Genomic DNA, 16,831 nt, shown 5'->3' on the forward strand with positions numbered 1-16,831 from the left:
AAGCTGCCTGGCTGCCGGCCGCCATCTTGGCTGTCAGTTAATTTGCATATCTCCCTGATTAGCCAATGGGAAGGGTAGCGGTCGTACGCCAATTACCATGTTTCTCTTTTATTAGTGTAGATTTTTAAAAGAAACAAAATTTGAGTTCTTTTTTAGTCCATCAGCAAATGCTGTTAGCTCCATCTTCAAATTATAACCAGCATCTAATCATGTCTCATCAGACCTACCTCTACCTTATCAAGCATCTTTCATTTCTTGCTTGGATTACTAGGATAGCTTCCTAACTGGTCCTATGGCTTCTACTCTTGTCTCCATATGACTTATATATATTTAGAACCCAGGTGGAATTATATTACTTATAGAAACCATTAAACGGCTTTCCATCACACAATATTAAACCTAAGGCCCAGGGTCCTATATCATCTGCCCCAGTTTCCTATTGTGTTCCCTATATCTTAAAAAGAAAAAAACATTAGCAGTGGTTACCTTTGAATGATGGGGCTGTGGGTGCTGGAGTTGAAAGATCTTGGGTAAGTCATTCACACAGATTAGAGGGTCAGCCATTGGAGGCCTTCTCACTTCCACAGAACCTGTCAACTGACTTCAACCTGAAGAAGGACTTCACTGGCTCTCATACAAGACAAGCCCCGTAGTGTTGAGATTCCCAGACAGTCACTTTGACTGGAACCTGGGCTTTATTTCTTCCAGCATGGCCTTCCTCTTGTGCTATCTTTATTTTTAGTCTCGTTGTTTTGGTGACAGGATAGCCACTAGCAGCTCCAGGCACACACTGACAGGTCTCCTGATGGTTTCAGCTTAGGGCTGGCACTCATTGTCTCTTTGGACCCACCCCAGACTAGTCATTGTGGCCAAGGGAACCCATCCAGGTCACAGCACAGCCAGGGTGGGTGGGCAAGCCTGGGCGCTCCCCCATGGCAAGAGCAGCTCATGTGGTTAGAGGGAGTCGACACTGGTAAGCAAAACCAACAGACAAAAAAAGATGAGGAATTCTGCATGAAAAAAAAGTTGAGGAGCCCTAACCGGTTTGGCTCAGTGGATAGAGCGTCAGCCTGCAAACTGAAGGGTCCCAGGTTTGATTCCAGTCAAGGGCATGTACCTTGGTTGCAGGCACATCCCAGTAGGGGGTGTGCAGGAGGCAGCTGATTGATGTTTCTCTCTCATCGATGTTTCTAGTTCTCTATCCCTCTCCCTTCCTCTCTGTAAAAAATCAATAAAATATATATTTTTTTAAAAAGTTGAGGAATTCTGTTCTTCCCCACTTTTATTTTTTTAATTTAAAAAATGTAGTTTATGCAATGAGTCTCTCCATTTCTCAGATAACCTACTGTTTGAAAAGCTTCTAGACTTTGTTATTGTCCATATATATATATATATGTTGTAAATGTGACCATAAGCTGTATCCTTTTTTATTACCGACAGAGAGTTATATTTATTCATCTGAAGCTTGGGTGAGAGTTCTAGGCTAAAGATAGATCTGGGAGTTATTTTACACATGGCATTTGAAATCATGCAAGAGGTTCAGAGGATAGAAGAATGAGATGTATAAGAAGCTGGATAACATGAACCTTCAGTGGGCAATGGATTAAATGAAATAGGAACTCTTGAAAACTAGAAAGAATGGACAAAGAAAATAACTAGCTCAGTATTTTACAGAAGCAGACGATGGCATTAGAAGAAAGAAGACATGTTCAGCAGTCTCCATGCAGCAGAGAGGCTTCTAATGAAGGGGTCATTGGTGACCTCATAAGAGCAGTTAAAGCATTAGTGTGAGAAGTTTGAAATGGAAAGGAGACAAATTAGTGGTTCAGATGAGGGAGAGCTGGTTGTGATCACGCCACGTGTCGCAGAGATTTGGCTTTAATTAGGGAGAGGCTCTCCTCTTTCCACAATGAGGATATGTGTGAATTTGGGTGGAGGGACATCCAGGAATGTCACTCCTGGGCATCTCAGTAGCACCCTCAGTGAGATCTGCTGAGGATAATGAGGTCCAGTTGATAGGAAGGTTATGCTTCAAGTGGTAGGAGTTGAGAAGACTCTTAGAATAGAGAAGGGGCAGACCAGGGATTTTCCAGAGCAGTTGGGGGGCCTTCATGAGATTTTTAAAAAAGCTTGCAATTTTGTACCATAGGAGTTCTCAATAGCATACTCCTTACACCTCTGAGGTCCCAAAGTCCTTCCAGGGTATCTGTGAGGATAAAACTATTTTTTTATATTATAAGGCATTGTTTACCCTTTTCTCTGCTGCCATCTGCACTCTTGGTTCTTAAGCAGTGGTGAGCAAGACTGCCAGCACCTCAACACAGGACAAGGTGGTGACAGTGCCATGCCCTCACAGCTAAAAACCAATGCCAACTGCAGTCAGAATGTTCTTTTTTTTTTTTTTTTAATATATTTTATTGATTTTTTTACAGAGAGGAAGGGAGAGGGATAGAGAGTCAGAAACATCCATGAGAGAGAGCCATCAGTCAGCTGCATCCTGCACACCCACCACTGGGGATGTGCCCGCAACCAAGGTACATGCCCTTGACTGGAATCGAACCTGGGACCCTTGAGTCCTCAGGCCGATGCTTTATCCACTGAGCCAAACCAGCTAGGGCCAGAATGTTCTTGTTGAAGCAATAGAAATACTCTTTATTAAAACCCACCCTTCATATATGTCTTTTTAATGTTTTATGTGGCAAAATGGGAAGTACACATAGAACATGTCTGCCACATATGATTGCCCTGGTTTTCTCACGGAAAAGCACTTGTTTGAATTATGAGCTGACTTAGCTGCTTTTTGAAATTGATCCTCAAAAGTTTTGGGGGGGTTTGTTTGTTTGTTTTTCTTAATTCTTACCTGAGGATATTTTTTCACTTCATTTATTTGTTTATTTTTTTAGAGAGAGAGTAGAAGGGAGGGAGGCGGGGAGAGAGAGAGAAACATCGATGTGAGAAAGACACATCTATTGGTTGCCTCCTGCACACGCCCCGACCAGGGCTAGAGATCCAACCTGCAACCCAGGTATGTGCCCTTGATAGGTAATAAAACCTATGACCCTTCGGTGCATGGGCCAACGCTCTAACCACTTAGACACTGGCCAGGATGATCCTCAATAGTTTTTAAGGGCGGGGTTCTGTGGTCAGAAAGTTATGGTAGCACAGTTTGCACAGCTAGGTCATTTTCTTGGTCCCCATTAAGAAACTCAGGTTGAGGATGGAAGTGACAGGTTGCAGCCTTGATCCAGGATCAGTTTTGCTGGGTAGGTGAGATGGACCCAAAGCCATGCGATGGAGAGCCAGTCTGATGACCCACCATGGGGTCTAGGCCTGGGGTGGGGGCCAGAAGGGTGGGGTTATATTGCTAAGCACCCACTGAAACTAAAGAGAAGGTGTGGGTTCTGAGAGGGCACCAGGGAGAGTCAGAGATCACGGTCAGCCCCGGAGGGACTTCAGTCTCTTAGGAGAAATAAGACCTGTATCCAAGGAAACATACGCACAGGCAGCGTGATTCATGCCATCTGAGTGGTGCCAGCGGATTGCTGTGTGGTGTGGGAGGGGGAGGCCGGGCACTCTAACTGTGAGATCAGCACCTGCCAGCTGCTTCCCATTTCTCTCCTTTTCCCCTTCTGTAGTTGTGATTAATGCAAGAAATATCACTTGCAGTAAAAGGAGGCTAGAGATCCAGTTATTTTTCAAGTAGCAAAATAAAAAGTTACCTTCCTTTGAAATTGTTACCTGGAAGATTAAGGGCCTAGAATTTTTTTAACTTGAAGGAACTAAGAGATCTGTTTTAGAAATGCTTAAACTACCAGGTGCCTTGAAGTGGGAACGTACCCCACCCCTCAACTATTTAGAAATATTGCTTTAGAATGAGACTGTTGCTAGGCTGACCTGGACTTTTTCTGACACCAGTGGTGTCTAATTGGGCAAAAGGACAAATGACTTCTAATCTCAGCCAAGTTCTTGGGGAAATGTCTGTGAGCTCTTCTGAGGAAGGGGTGGTTGGGAGTAGGTAAGGTAGATTTTATTACCTGTGTTATAGGTAAGACTCTAAAACTTACTCGGCAAAGGTTGTGTCACGTGTACATACATCTGTCTGGTATTCCATGGGACTCAGATGTGAGCAGGAGGTGCCTCAGTTCTTGACCATCATGCTGCACTGTCCTGACCTTTGAGTGAGCCTCCTCTGAAACCAAGCCAGATGTAGGCCCCGTGAGACCCCATGTCACAGCTGCAGAAATGACAGCTCTTCTGCTGCCCAGACTGCTTCAGTCAAAGCCTAACATGTCTAGATTCCCAAGAGCATCCTCTGCTCTGAAAAGTCTCCTAACCTGTAGAGCAAAATGTCATTGTTCCCTAATATCCTAAGGTAAACTCGTGTGTGTTAAAACGATTGATAGAGGCAAAAGTTCATTACATGTGCTTTAAAAAAAACTTTTACAGTTACCCTTATGGACATGAGAAAAATTCTTTGCTATGTGGAATTTCTCATTATGCCCAACTTGTGGTTTACCACATTTATTTTCTCTTAATTGTCTTGAAGATCAAGATGGGTGACATGCAACTAGGGGAGTCACTAGTTGGCATTAGATGAGCATGCAAAGAGCATGCGCGCACACTGACAAACGCACGCCCTTATAGTGACCTCAGGCAGTTAGGTGCCTCTTCAGCCCTCCACCTGCTCTCTGGAGTTTGACTTCCTAGCACATAAGCAGTCACTTCAGAAGGTGCATTGGCCTGTTGCTCTCAAGGATTAAATGAATGAGTAAAATTATTTTCCTCTACCATTCTACACTTAGAGCTTAATGGCATGTGGCTGAGGTTGATAGCCTAATCAATTATCACTGCTTCATTAAGTAGATGCCACTGTGGGTTTTTTGTTTGTTTAAGTGTCACTATATTCTCTAGGACTTAGGAGAGGCTTGGATAGCTTTTCGGTTCCCCTTAGGATTTAAAGAAAGGACCTGCCGCTTAAATTGAAAACCGCTGGTTTGAGCGTCATTAAAGAGACAATTTTAAAAGAAGCCTCCTACCGCCCAGCTGGTGTCACTCACTTGGTAGAAGCATTGTCCAGTACACCAAGGGGTGATGGGTTTGATTCCCGGTAAGGGCACATACCCAAGGTTTTTGTTCTATCCCCAGTTGGGGATGTGTATGGGAGGCAACTGATTAGTGTATATCTCTCACATCTCATATCTATGTCTATCTGTCTCTCCCTTCCTCTCTCTAAAAAAATTTTTTTTTAATTTTAGATCTTTCAAAAAAGAAGCCCCCCCTTGCTACCTCTTTATCAGAACAATAATGTATTTTCTGACATTTATTGTTTCTCATTGACATCTACTTCTGATACTAAATCCAGGAAGTGTTCTGTCACACTTCCCTTAACCCTTGTCCCAGCTGGAGTTAGCCATGCCCTTTGGCTATCTTCGTGATTTGAGATGTTTCCTGGATACTAGGTATGGAGGAGTCCATCAGGATAAACTGTCCATCAACCCCCTCTCCCCCATCTCATTCCTGTTGATCCTACACTTGCTTCCTACTGTTAACGTGAAAGAGATGTTCAGCTGCTAACTATGGTCAGATTGAGAGGATACTTTTAGTTTGGGGCCTTGGAGAAAGATGCCAAGCTGCAGAATAGACCAAGCACCTTTGCTTCACACATGAACCTTGGTCAGGACCTGGAAGGAGGGGACTGAAACCACATAGGAGGACAAGTGACCATTTTCTTCTATTACCTTAGAGGTCTCTCCTGTGTTGAAAGATAAATTGACCATTGCAGAAATCACTTTGGAGTTAACTTAAGAGAAGTACATACATAAAACTGTTGCCTTTGACATCTACAAAGCAGAGTAGTGATTTAGGAAAAGTCCAGGTGTGGCAGGCAGACTTGGGTTTGAAGTCGTCTTCCACTTTCAGCCTCTGGCTGAGCGTCACCTTTCTAAGTCTGGGTCAGCAAGTGTCGGATAGTCACAGTCTCAAGAAGCTCGGAGACATCATAGGCACCCAGTGTGCTGACTCTTCTCCCCAGGGCGATGCTTAGCTATTTGTTTTTGAGTCCCTTTACTTAAACAGGAAATGGAAGGTATTTCAGTGATTATTCCTTTGGTTTCTCACCACTGCAAAACTTTCTCTTTGTAGCTCTGGATTTACTGGACAAAATGTTGACCTTCAACCCTCACAAGAGGATTGAAGTAGAACAGGCGCTAGCCCACCCGTATCTGGAGCAGTATTATGACCCAAGTGATGAGGTAAGAGCCTGTGCTCCTTGCTGCTTCTGCAGGGATATATGTGAGCCAGCAGCAGGCCCAGCCAGGAGGGGCCCAGATGGCCTTTGTAGATTGTTCTGAGAGATACTTGCTGCTGTACCTGGTCCTCCCACTATGCCTACCTCCTCCGCCTGGAGGCCTAATTCTGTCAGCACAGCTTGAAACCCTTCTTCAGACCCTTTTATCTTAGAAAACTTCTAGCAGGGGTGAGGCTGGGAAATAGTTGGATAAAGGGGAGCACAGATAAGGAAGGGTTCCAAGAGTGGAGACCATTGTCATGGTCTATGGCAGGTAGAGACGCCTGAACCAAAGTGCCTGTCCTGAGGATAGAGAGGAGGTTGCCTGCTTGGGGATGGGTGTCATGTAGATTAAGGGGGCAGGGAGGTCAGCCTGGACAGTTCCCCTATAGCTTGGTGACTTCAAGTATGGTGTACCTCCCTGAAGGTGGGAACACAAGAGCCTATTGTGGTAAGAGATGATGAGTCCACAGGTCAGTGTTGGCAGGTCTCCAAGCATTCTGGAGATCCAACTAAAGATAGCAGAGAAAAATGCAATATGAACCAACGTTGGGATCTTTCTAGTTGAGGCTCATATGTGTAGAAAGCAAGCCTTCACACTCCTATTTTTGAAAGAGGGAGAGCCAAGGAGGGTGTATTAAAATTAAAGGGGAAAATAGAAGAGGAGAGGAAAAGCTATAACAGCTAAAAGCTGATAAATGAAAGAAATCAAGAGGAAGTATTTATTAAGCAGCTTCCCCTTCCACCTTTATCCCCTCCTCCAGAAACAAGACATCTTGCAAAGATACCTCCAGTATAGTAAACAACAAGGAACTAGGTGAGGGAGCATACCTTATGGAGCCCTCAGTACCCCTGTGAGCTAGAGATTTCCAAAGCCCCTGTGTCCTCATCTCAAACTGGTTGCCACCCATACCCAGCAGGGGGTTGGGAGGATTCGGATGGCGTAGGTAGGACACCCAGTGTGGTCTCACACAGAGCCGTCCTTCAGGGCAGGCTAGCTACTTGTTGCCTTCTCTCATGGACACGCATTCTTTCCCCCCTTTCAAGAGGCCAAAGCTTTAGTGTAGACTTTGGAGCCCATACTTGCTTTCTGTGAGGTCTGGTGGGAGGAATATGTGACTAGGCATCCAATGATTAACAACTGGTATCATCATTAGATTAGTTCTATAACATAGTGTTAGTTGGGGGTACTTAAAAATCAAAATATAAATAATATTAATTGACTAATTTTGGGTTTTGTTGTCATTGATAATGTATGGAGTTGTTTTTTTACATAGATAGTTTTCATCTATACTGAAATAGCTGTCTAGTTAAAGAGAGTGATAAAAGAAAATTTGCAGGAAAAATACAAGAAAGATCACTTTGTAGTCTTTTTACAGTATTATTATTAAAGCTTTGGAGTATTTCCTGCCCAGCTTACATTTCTGTATCTAAATTTTAAAAATAAAATAGGGTTCATTCTGTTTAACATAAACGTGGGTATTTTCCCATGATACAGTAAAACTTCGATATAAAGGATTAATTTGGGAGAGGGTATGTCAGTTAAAACCAAAAGTCCGTTATGTAATAAAGTAGGTTTTCCGAATGCATATGTTAAAAAATTGACAAAATAGTTTACCTGTTTTTACTTATAGACACATTTGTGTAATTAAAATTAAGTATGTATGAAAAGTTTCATTTCACAGAAAAGTTTTCTATGTCTATTACAGTAATTTTAAATTTATACTGACTCGGTCTAGTAAATGCGTGCATTCACCAGTCACCGAGAGTAAACTGAGGCCCACGGCTGGAGCCTGGCTGAGCACACTGTGGGACATTGGCAGACAGGCGTTGAAACTGCTGCAAAGTCACCCCACTCGACAGCAGAACCAATTACCCTGTGAGGTGCAGTGTGATCACATGCTAGTCATTCGCTGAGCATTGTTTATGACCGATGACTCTCCGATTTAAATATGTAGACTATAGATATGTAATGTTTATTTACGTGGGTGATATTATTGCAGTGTTTTTTTCCAACATATGGCCTATTTGCTAGAATTTGTTAAAAATAACTGAGTTAATAAAAAAATAACCTATTAATTTAATTATGAGCAAACATTGGTTAAAAGCATTTTAAAATTAACAGGGCATTAATTTTCACATATGATATACAGACCGGAAACTTTTCCCGTTAAATCCAAAGTTCATTATATCGAGGTCTGAAAAATCGAGGGTTTACTGTACTAATCTTTCTTGCAGCTTCATTTTATATATATTTTAATTGATTTCAGAGAGGAAGAGAGAGGGAGAGAGAGAGAGATAGAAACATCAATGATGTTTGAGAATCATTGATCGGCTGCCTCTTGCAAGCCCCCTACTGAGGATCGAGCCCACAACCTGGGCATGTGCCCTTGACCAGAATCGAACCCGGGACCTTTCAGTCTGCAGGCCGATGCTCTATCCACTGAGCAAAACCGGCTAGGGCTGTAGCTTCATTTTTAACACTCCAAAATATTTCTTCATATAAAGATATTATAATGTATTTAATCAAATGCATCTATTTGAATATTTTGGATTTTGATTGTATAAACATACCATCACCCCTACAAGTTTCTGTGATTCTTAACTTTCAGTGCCTTAAAACATTTGAAAATTATTCTGGGATAAGTTCAGATGGATACTCGTAATGAATTCAATTGCTCCCTGTTCGTTTATTAAGTGCTCACAGGAAGTACACTTTGAGGCATGTGGGGCGCAAGTACATAGATACTTACCATAGCTACCATAGCTCTTGGTCTTTAGTAGATGTCAGTCTTGTATACATTTCAGAGACTCCTAACCATAACAATTGTTGTCTACTAAATATTTTGTTTTCTCTTAAAGCCCATTGCTGAAGCACCATTCAAGTTTGACATGGAATTGGATGACTTGCCTAAGGAGAAGCTCAAAGAACTCATTTTTGAAGAGACCGCTAGATTCCAGCCTGGATATAGATCTTAAATTTGTCAGGTACCTGGAGCTTTGACCATACAATAAGACCTAGAGAGGGAAAGAGAATATAAATTAAAAGTTACCTAAAAGAAGGTGGGATCTCTGTAGACCTGCATGGAAGCTTCATGAGTTTAGATTATAAGATATGGTGGACAATACAGTGATATTGGTAGATTTTTAAAAAGCAAGTGCTCAAATAAAGGAAATGCAAATCATGATTTTAGAGAATGTATGGAAGAGGGAGAATAGGGCTTGTATTAGAACCCTATAGAAGTGAATGGTGAAATAAAGAATTGCAACCAAGGGTTAAAGCATTTGCTGTGGAAATGCTTCGGACAGACTGGCATGGAGGGGCTGGAGGTGTCCTTTGGCAAGCAGCAGTATCATGTACAGTGTGCACACAAGTGGCCCAAGGGGTGCTATGCTTGTATTAGAATAGGAAGCCACCTGGTGGCATTATGGAAGAGCAGATTCTGCAAGTGGTAGACATTTGGGGGTTTCTTACCTGGGTCTGTATTTCATTCTCTCGTGCCTTTTTATTTTCATACTAGAGGCCCGATGCTCGAAGTTTGAGCAAAAGTAGGCCTTCCTTCCCCCGGCTGCCTGCACCGGCTTCCCTCTGTGACACCTGGGACCTGGGCTTCCCTTGCAACCCCGGCTTTGTCCGGAAGGACGTCTGGTCTAATTAGCATATTATGCTTTTATTATTATAGATTATTATAGATGTTGAGGTCTGAGGACAATGGCTCAGGCCAAGGATTTCAGTGGCAGTGTTTTCACTTCTCCCAAGGAAGGTACAAAACTAAGAGAAACCTAGAGGTGAAATTAATTCATAACATACAGTGGCTGCTTTAAGCAGTGTTTCTCAGAAGTGTGGTCTATGTCCGTCCTCCCCCCCCAGCAATCTGTGTTTTAACATGTCCTTCAGAGGATTCTGACACTCACAGTTGAGAAACATTAGCCTGTAAGTGGTTAGAGTAGATTTGACCATTAGTGATTCTTAACTTTCAGTGCCTTAAAACATTTGAAAATTATTCTGGTTAAGTTCAGATGCATACTCGTAATGAATTCAGTTGCTCCCTGTTTGTTTATTAAGTGCTCATAGGAAATGCACTTTGAGAAATACAATTTCTCCAAGTGGAATAGAGAATGGGGATAATGGAGGGGGAAATGTGCTCCTTGTACTTTTGGAGGTGACCCATTGCAGACATCTGGAGAGACAGGTGAACCCTGTCATGTACAGAAAATGAGTGAAAGCTGTCAGCAAGTTGCCACCAGCTGCCTTTCAGGGTGCTCTCAGAGGTCAGCTCCCCTCGACCTGGATGATGAAACCCGCCCCTGCCTGTGGGAACTAGGCCACAGTTCCCTACTCTCCAGAATCGGGCCACCATCCTCTTCCAACCAGCACTTTGTTTTGCTGTTCTTCTGCACCACAGTCAGAGCATTAGTAACAACACACGTCCTGCTGCCTATGTAGTTGATTTTGTCCTACCTGATCATCCAGAGAGAAAGAGACTTACTGAGAAGAGGGGGAGGGGGAAGAGTTTTTTGCTTCGTATTACTTTACAAAGACCCTCAGACTCTGGTTTTGATCATTATCGTGGTGGGTTAATAAAAGGCATCTTGAGTCTACTGAAGCCAGCCAGCTAGCCTGTGAGCAAGTGTGTGTGTGTCCGTGTGTCCCCCACAAGTGTATGGAGACATCTGAAGAGAGGTGCCTTTGAAGACAGCCCCACCCTTCAAAGCTGCCCTGTTTCACATGCCCAAGTGTTCCAAGTGAAATGACCTTTTTGCAGGTTTTTTCCTTTTTCACTTTTTGTTTTTCATGATGTTGCTGTTGGTAATGTTTTAATATGGTTCATTCTTTTCATTTTAACACTTTTCTAATGCTACTGCTGATGTTTTAATGTGATTCTTTTTAATCCTTACCTGAAGAGGTATTTTTTTCATTGATTTTTAGAGGGAGTGGGAGGGATGAAGGGGTGGAGGAAGGGGGAGAGAGAAACATCAATGTGAGAGAGACACATCAATTGGTTGCCTCCCAAATGTGCCCAGACCGGGGCCGGAGATCAAACCTGCCACCAAGGTATATGCCCTTGACCGGGAATTGACCCTGAAACCCTTCTATGTTTGGGCTGATGCTCTCACTACTGAGCCTCCCCAGCCAGGGCATTTTTAACTCGGGTTTGTTTGTTTGTTTTTCGATAGGACAAGGGATCAGAGGACTGGATGTGCTCAGACTTCGGTGTTCTTCCCAGTTCTTGACCCTGGTCCTGTCTTCAGCCCGTCTCGGCTTATCCACCTTGACTCCTTTGAGCCATTCGGAGGAGCGGTTTCTGGTAGTTGTGGCTTTTATGCTTTCAAAGAATTCCTTCAGTCCAGAGAACTGTTCCTGGCACCCCTGTGTGTGTCACCCACCGGTGACCTGTGGCAGTATGTACTTTCAGTGCACCTACTGCTTACCGTTGCTTTAGTCACTAATCACTTTCTGGTTTGAAAGATGCAGTGGTTCCTCCCTCTCCTGAATCCTTTCTTACACGACGCCCTGCTGACCCATGCAGTCACACCAGAGACAGTTTTTTCCAGGTTGGCTCTCGTCACTGGCGTCTCACTTTATGATAGGGAAGGCTACGACCTAGGGCACTTTAAGTCAGTGACAGCCCCTTATTTGCACTTCACCTTTTCACCGTAATTGTTTCCCCAGAGCAGGAACTCGTGGAAACACCTGGGATGACGTTGCCGCCTGCAGCAAGTGCTCCTATCCCGGGAATCTTTGGGGGCCCTTGTCAGCATCTTTTCTCATATCATGTTAGTCACTAACATTTAAGGTATGTGCTATTTGCCCAGCTTTTAGGAAACTCAGTACATTTTTCTAAATAAAAGAATAATGTACTGCACTCAGCAACTTCACTCTGTAGATTTACTGTGGTTACTTGTACAATTTATAGAGGTATAACACTTGCCAAAATGTGTTATATGCAGAACAGAGTGTTGGCAAGACTTATGCAAAAACCTTTAAAGTGGCAGCTTCACTCTGGATTTAGTGAGAGATGTACAAAGGTCACAGCAGGGTGCTGAGGAAAGTACCTGGAGAAGTAGCCAGTAGGCTGCCTGATGTCACTGGGACCGCCCCAGGTACGCATACCCCAAGCTACTTCACATGGTGTGCCACATTCGATGCCTGAGGATTTAGCAGAGGGTAAACACTGCGTCTTTAAATGAGAAAGTGTACAGTTCTTTCCTCCTACAGCATGTCAGCATTTCAAGTTCATTTTCAGCCTACAATATAACAGTTTGTAATAGAGCCTTCATGAGCTCATGACATGAAGCACTGTTCTGTCTCAAGTACCAAGTACTCTCAACTGTTTCTGATAATGCCGAGCTAAGACCATCAGAAAAAGCTAGCACTAAGTCACGTTTGGAGCGCAATCCCATGTTTTCCTGATCTCTTTAAGTATTTGTTCCTGCCACTGTACACTGTGGCATTGACCCGGTGTTCTATCCCCGTGCGGTGCCTCCTCTTGACTCCCCCACTGCTCTCTGTGGTGAGATATTTGCCTTGTTCAATAATTACTGTACCCTCGCATGACTGTTACAGCTTTCTGTGCAGAGATGACTGTCCAAGTGCCACATGCCTATGATTGAAATGAAAAATCTATTGTTACCTCTGAGTTGTGTTCCACGGAAAATGCTATTCAGCAGATCACTTAGGAATAATTCTATTTTTAGCTTTTCATTTCTCAGCTGTCCTTTATTTCTTGTTTGATTTTTGACAGCAATGGAAAATGGGTTTTATGAAGACTGCCTGCTAATATGAAAAGAAATGCACTTGTAATTCATGGAAATAAATGTACATCTTCTATCTTCATGTTCATGTTAAGATTCAGTGTTGATTTCCTCTGGATCAGCATGTCCGAAGGGACAGTCAGGTTCAGTTTGTGCTAAGAACAGAAATGCTTCCAGCCTCACCTTCCCACTGGGCACTGCCCAACACTTTGGTTTACATGAAATGACTTAGAAAGCATTTTTTTCCTATTTTTCCTACTTGCACAGCAGAGAAGTAAATTCTGACCTGTTTCTTTATTCAAATCATAGGTCTAAAATATCTCAAAACTCTGATGAAGAAGCCCAAACGTCTCAGGCTGGATTCTCTGGTTCTTTCTAAAGAGGGCTTGCCTGTGTGCCCCAGAGCTGCTGCTAGGCACAGCTGAGTACTGGGAGGGGCTGCTCAGCATCCCTCGGCCCCCCCCACCCGGCCCAGAGTCCTGAGGCTCATACCTCATGGGCTAAAGAAGGATGGCTGACTCATCCTCAGTCATTGGAACTACATCTAGATTCTTACCCTAAAATACATGATCTTTAGCTCCACGCTCAGAGCTACATGTCAAGGTCCACACAACATTGACAGGATATAGATCTGACTGTTACTTGATACATTGATAAGTCAGTTTTCATTTTAAAAGGAGCATTGACAGTTTTATTACTCTTGTTTCTGTGGACTCTTTAAGTGGAATGTTAGTAGTATTATGAGGTTAATCTTCAGTCCTCTAAATGGAAAGCCATAGTCTTGGTTACTAATGCCTGGGAACTGGGCTCTTCCCATCTTTGCTGGTACCTGGAGTCAGATTGGCATGAAACCACTAACTGCATTCTAGAATCACTGTAGCCATATGTGGTGTGCTTTTAATCAGTCATGCCAACTTGGTTTAATAGTTCAGAGAATTATCATAACCAAGGTACCTGTGAAAAGTACTAGCTGTTATGTGCGATAGACTCAACATTTGGATCTTCTTGCATCTCTAAAAATGTACAGATTAGGTCATAAATTTATATTGGTGAGAATGAACACTTTCATTATTGGTATGCTCACATAAGCTTTCAAACTAATGGCTTTTTTGGTGTCTAAAATGTAAGCAAAAAATTCCTATTGAAACATTCCAATTCTTTCATTTAGTGTGAAATAAAATACCTAATAGGCCAGTGGGGTGGATTTGAGAGAACTTAAGACGACTCTGCTGACTCCGGTCTTCAGAGCTGGTAGAGACACGCAGACCATTTTGGCGCATGGGGTGAAGAACATCTTTGCGTTTGTGTGCAGTACACAGTGCTTGGTGTGTTCACAGTGATTCCTTCTGCTGCAGGCATAGGTGATGGGTGTGGAGGTAGCTGCTAGCTTTCAGGACCCACACAGGGCTCATCAGTGGTTGTCTCTAAGGAGTCACAGGGATACTGCCCACGCCGCGTGCCACGTAATATTCAGACCATTCAGAGGAGACTGTTTTACCTTTATTTGCTTATATGTTAATACAGTTTTTAAATTGGTAACTTTTATATAGTATGGTAACAACATACATATGCACACATGCTTTGGGTCCTTCCATAATACTTTTATATTTGTAAATCAATGTTTTGGAGCAATCCCAAGTTTAAGGGAAATATTTTTGTAAATGTAGTGGTTTTGAAAATCAGAGCAATTCTTTTGCTTATACATTTTTAAAGCATTTGTGCTTTAAAATTGTGATGCTGGTGTTTGAAATATGATATTCCCATAGTGCAGATGAGAAGCATGGAGCAGTAGAGTGAATCTGTGGTTTCTCTCGCTGTAACCCAGCACGGCAGGTGGATCAGAAACGACTGGGAATCCAGAGCGAATTCTCTAGGGTTGCACCAGGTTTACCCTAAAGCTCGTTGCCTTTTTTGTGCTGTTTATCCGTTTAGAGCACTCAAGAAAGTTCTGAAACTGCTTTGTATCTGCTTTGTACTGTTGGTGCCTTCTTGGTATTGTACCCCAAAACTCTGCATAGATTATTTAGTATAATGGTAAGTTTTAAAAAAAAGTTAAAGGAAGATTTTATTAAGAATCTGAATGTTTATTCATTATATTGTTACAATTTAACATTTATTTGTGGTATCTGTGATTTGGTTAATCTGTATAAAAATTGTAAGTAGAAAGGTTTATATTTCATCTTAATTCTTTTGATGTTGTAAACGTACTTTTTAAAAGATGGATTATTTGAATGTTATGGCACCTGACTTGTAAAAAAAAAAAAACTACAAAAAAATTAGAATCATTAAATTGTGTCCCTGTGTTACCAAAATAACATAGTACTGTGCATGTATAGTTTAATTGGAATTTTATGTGTGAAAATATGAATTCGTCTGGTCCTTTATTAGAACGTTTCCCAAATAAGTGTATCTTCCTAATCGACTTTGCTGGTAGTAATTGGTGATAGAAGCACAGGCTGGAGCCCTGGGTCAGTGGTATTTCAGTGCTCCATCGGGTTCTGCGATTGGTCTTCAGACTGTGGGGGAGGAAGGCCGGGCGTCCTGACACAGTGCCCACGTGTCTCTTCCCACCTCGGCCCCGGCAGGTGTCATTGGTGGCCTGTTTTCAGACCAAGAAATCTGACTCCTTCAGGGACTCTTGGACATGCGGTTCTTGCCGACACTGGGCATCATGCAGGAGGATACTTACAAGACAAAGTATTGGAAATGTCTCTGGTTTCGTGTAGAAAGACCACAGGTTTTAACTGGGCCTCTGCTTATAGCTGCGCTGCCTTTCAGCAGGTCACTGCTGCTCTGTGCGTCTGTCCCTCACTGTGAAGTGGAACCAATATCCTTCTCTTGCGTGTGGTAAGGATTATGAAAGTATTTCTCAACTGTCCAGTAAAGGGCTTCAAAAAAAAGTCGCTCAGTAAGTAGCAAATGTTCCTAAATGCTTTGTGTTCATCTGAGAGGAAACCCGTCCACAGCTCGCTCCAGGGGAGTGGGCTCACCCACCGAGCCCCGAGTTTATGACGAGTGTTGGAAACACTCACAGGAGAAAGGCATTCGCCTTACCTTTGAGAGTAACACTCTTTGTTGTCCAAATCCTATAGAAAGCAATTAAAATCATCTTCCTTATTCAGCAAGGACTCTAGTAATCATTCTTTTCCCCTTTAATTCCGGTGAGTTCCTTGCCTTAGCAGTAATGCGGCCATTCCAGCTGGTGATACACACCAGCCCCCTGGGTGGCGCAGTTTGCTGCATTTCATCAGAACAGGAGTGTTCAGAGCAGACCAGTGACTACAGACCGGTCCTCTGAGAAGAGCAGAAACCAAACCCAGAGCAGGTGGAGGTGAGATATAGACCCGCTGGGCCCTGTGTGGAGGGGGAGGAGGGAGTGGGTGGTCCACTGAGGAGCAATAAAGAAGTGGGTTTTCTTGGGGGACAGGTGTGACTGTTTGAATCTAAGTAAGGAGGGAGGGACAGTGAAAGGGGATGATGGAGCTGTGCCTTGCACAGCTGAGAGCAGGTAAAGGGGGGTCTAGGTGGACTTGGGATGTGGAGGCTCTTTCTGAATCTAGGGCCAAGGGAGGCTGAAGACAGGTCATTTTCTAGGTGGAGAGGAAACAATGGAGTGAGGTACCCCATGGCATGTCTTTTTCAGTTGAAGTGGGAAACTGAGTCGGCGGAGAACGAGGAAGAGCCACCAATAGAAGCAGAAGTGGGAATGCCCGGCACTGTGGGGCCTGACGGTGTGATGGAGCAGATCTGTGGAGCTGCAGTGTTTTTCTCTTGAATGATGTCATTAGC

General features: G+C 43.2%; 1 protein-coding gene across 3 annotated transcripts in view; it reads left to right on the plus strand.

The window, feature by feature from the left end:
* MAPK1 (mitogen-activated protein kinase 1) overlaps positions 1 to 15,404 on the plus strand; it is a 64,588-nt gene extending 49,184 nt beyond the window's left edge. For 2 of the 3 annotated variants that reach the window (XM_014547096.1, XM_005875499.2), the window contains exons 7-9: positions 6,142 to 6,251; positions 9,149 to 9,274; positions 11,465 to 15,369. In XM_014547096.1, the coding sequence (XP_014402582.1) occupies positions 6,142 to 6,251; positions 9,149 to 9,265 (227 nt within the window). In that variant the 3' untranslated portion in view covers positions 9,266 to 9,274; positions 11,465 to 15,369. Of the gene's footprint in view, positions 1 to 6,141; positions 6,252 to 9,148; positions 9,275 to 11,464 lie in introns of all 3 variants that reach the window. The other variant, XM_014547095.1, reaches the window with a different exon arrangement.
* Positions 15,405 to 16,831: the final 1,427 nt, after the last annotated feature.

Source organism: Myotis brandtii, unplaced genomic scaffold (genome assembly GCF_000412655.1).
Source record: "Myotis brandtii unplaced genomic scaffold, ASM41265v1 scaffold463, whole genome shotgun sequence".
NCBI classification, from domain to species: domain Eukaryota; kingdom Metazoa; phylum Chordata; class Mammalia; order Chiroptera; family Vespertilionidae; genus Myotis; species Myotis brandtii.